This window comes from Mus caroli, chromosome 9 (assembly GCF_900094665.2).
Source record: "Mus caroli chromosome 9, CAROLI_EIJ_v1.1, whole genome shotgun sequence".
Classification (NCBI taxonomy): Eukaryota; Metazoa; Chordata; class Mammalia; order Rodentia; family Muridae; genus Mus; species Mus caroli.
The window spans coordinates 96,515,219-96,516,611 of NC_034578.1; the positions used below are offsets into that span (position 1 = coordinate 96,515,219).

At 46.0% G+C, this 1,393-nt stretch overlaps 1 protein-coding gene across 1 annotated transcript in view; it reads right to left on the bottom strand.

Moving 5' to 3' along the window:
• Pccb (propionyl-CoA carboxylase subunit beta) overlaps positions 1 to 1,393 on the bottom strand; it is a 56,711-nt gene that overhangs the window by 47,091 nt on the left and 8,227 nt on the right. Inside the window, exon 4 of the mRNA XM_029481987.1 lies at positions 587 to 643. Coding sequence (XP_029337847.1) covers positions 587 to 643 — 57 coding nt within the window. The remainder of the gene's footprint in view (positions 1 to 586; positions 644 to 1,393) is intronic.

Consider the following 1,393-nt stretch of genomic DNA (forward strand, 5'->3'; position numbering starts at 1 on the left):
TTTTTTTTTTTGGTTTTTCGAGACAGGGTTTCTCTGTGTTGTCCTGGCTGTCCTGGAACTAGCTCTGTAGACCAGGCTGGCCTTGAACTCAGAAATCCTCCTGCCTCTGCCCCCCAAGTGCTGGGATTAAAGGCGTGCGCCACCACGCCCGGCCTGGCTAGAAATTCTATAAAAATGTTCACTGTAGAAATTTGTGATAAGAAAGACACACAGAAGTAGAAAATGAGAATACTTGTAGCAAAATTAAATTGTTCCTAGCAAAAGAAAAAAAAAAGAAATGTGAGGGTTGACAGGAGGACAGATTCACACATATTATCCCAGCCCTGGGACAGAGGAAGGCAGGGAGCTTAGGAAAGGTGGGAAGGGGGAAGAGAACAGAAGGAATAGAATGAATGTGGTTGTAGACCTTACCAGGGTCATGCAGACACTATGAAAATACTTTAAGAAATGAGCTAAGAGTCCCCTCTGGGCAGTACCATGATGTACAGATCTGCTCCAGCTCCATTCATTGCGCCCCCAGAATACTCAGCGTGTGCCACATAAACTGGTGGATGCACTGGGTTTATTGTCGATAGTAAACACTTACTTTGCAGATCTTTTGAGCATGTGCTCCTGACAGACTGCCTCCAAAAACTGTAAAATCCTAAAAGAGAAACAATTAGAACAGGTAAACCATAAGGACCAGGCAGAGCCCAAGACGAGATGGGAAGTGGGAAGGCATGGGAAACCCACACTGTGAACACGCTTCACATGTTAAAAAGAATAGGAAAAAAAAAAAAAAAACACCCAGCTGGGCGTGGTGGCACACGCCTTTAATCCTAGCACTCGGGAGACAGAGGCAGGTGGATTTCTGAGTTCGAGGCCAGCCTGGTCTACAAAGTGAGTTCCAGGACAGCCAGGGCTATACAGAGAAACCCTATCTCAAAAAACAAAAAAACAAACATAAAAAAACCCCTCTAGTTCAGATTATTCCCCAAGTTAGTTAATAAAATATTTTAAAGGGAGTTCATGTAGGATCAGGGTTAAAAGACTTTGTCTTGGTTCTACAGAAATGACTCAGCTCTGAGGCAGTAGCTCAAGTGTATTAACCCTGCTAGATTCTACCAGTGCCAGACAAACAATGCCATGTCCAGGAAGTATGGATCCTGGAAAAGGCGGAAAATGAAAGGCAACCAGAGTCCCCCAACCCCTCCCAATCCCTGTTTCTGAAAACTTCACACTAGGGTGTCTTGTAAGCATGAAGATGATAGCAGCAGGCTAGCCCAGAGGTAGCAGCAGGCTAGCCCAGGGGTAGCAGCAGGCTAGTCCAGGGGAACTGGAGTCACAAGGATACCACATGACTGAGAGGAGGGAAGGGAAGGGAAGGGAAGGGAAGGGAAGGGAAGGGAAGGGA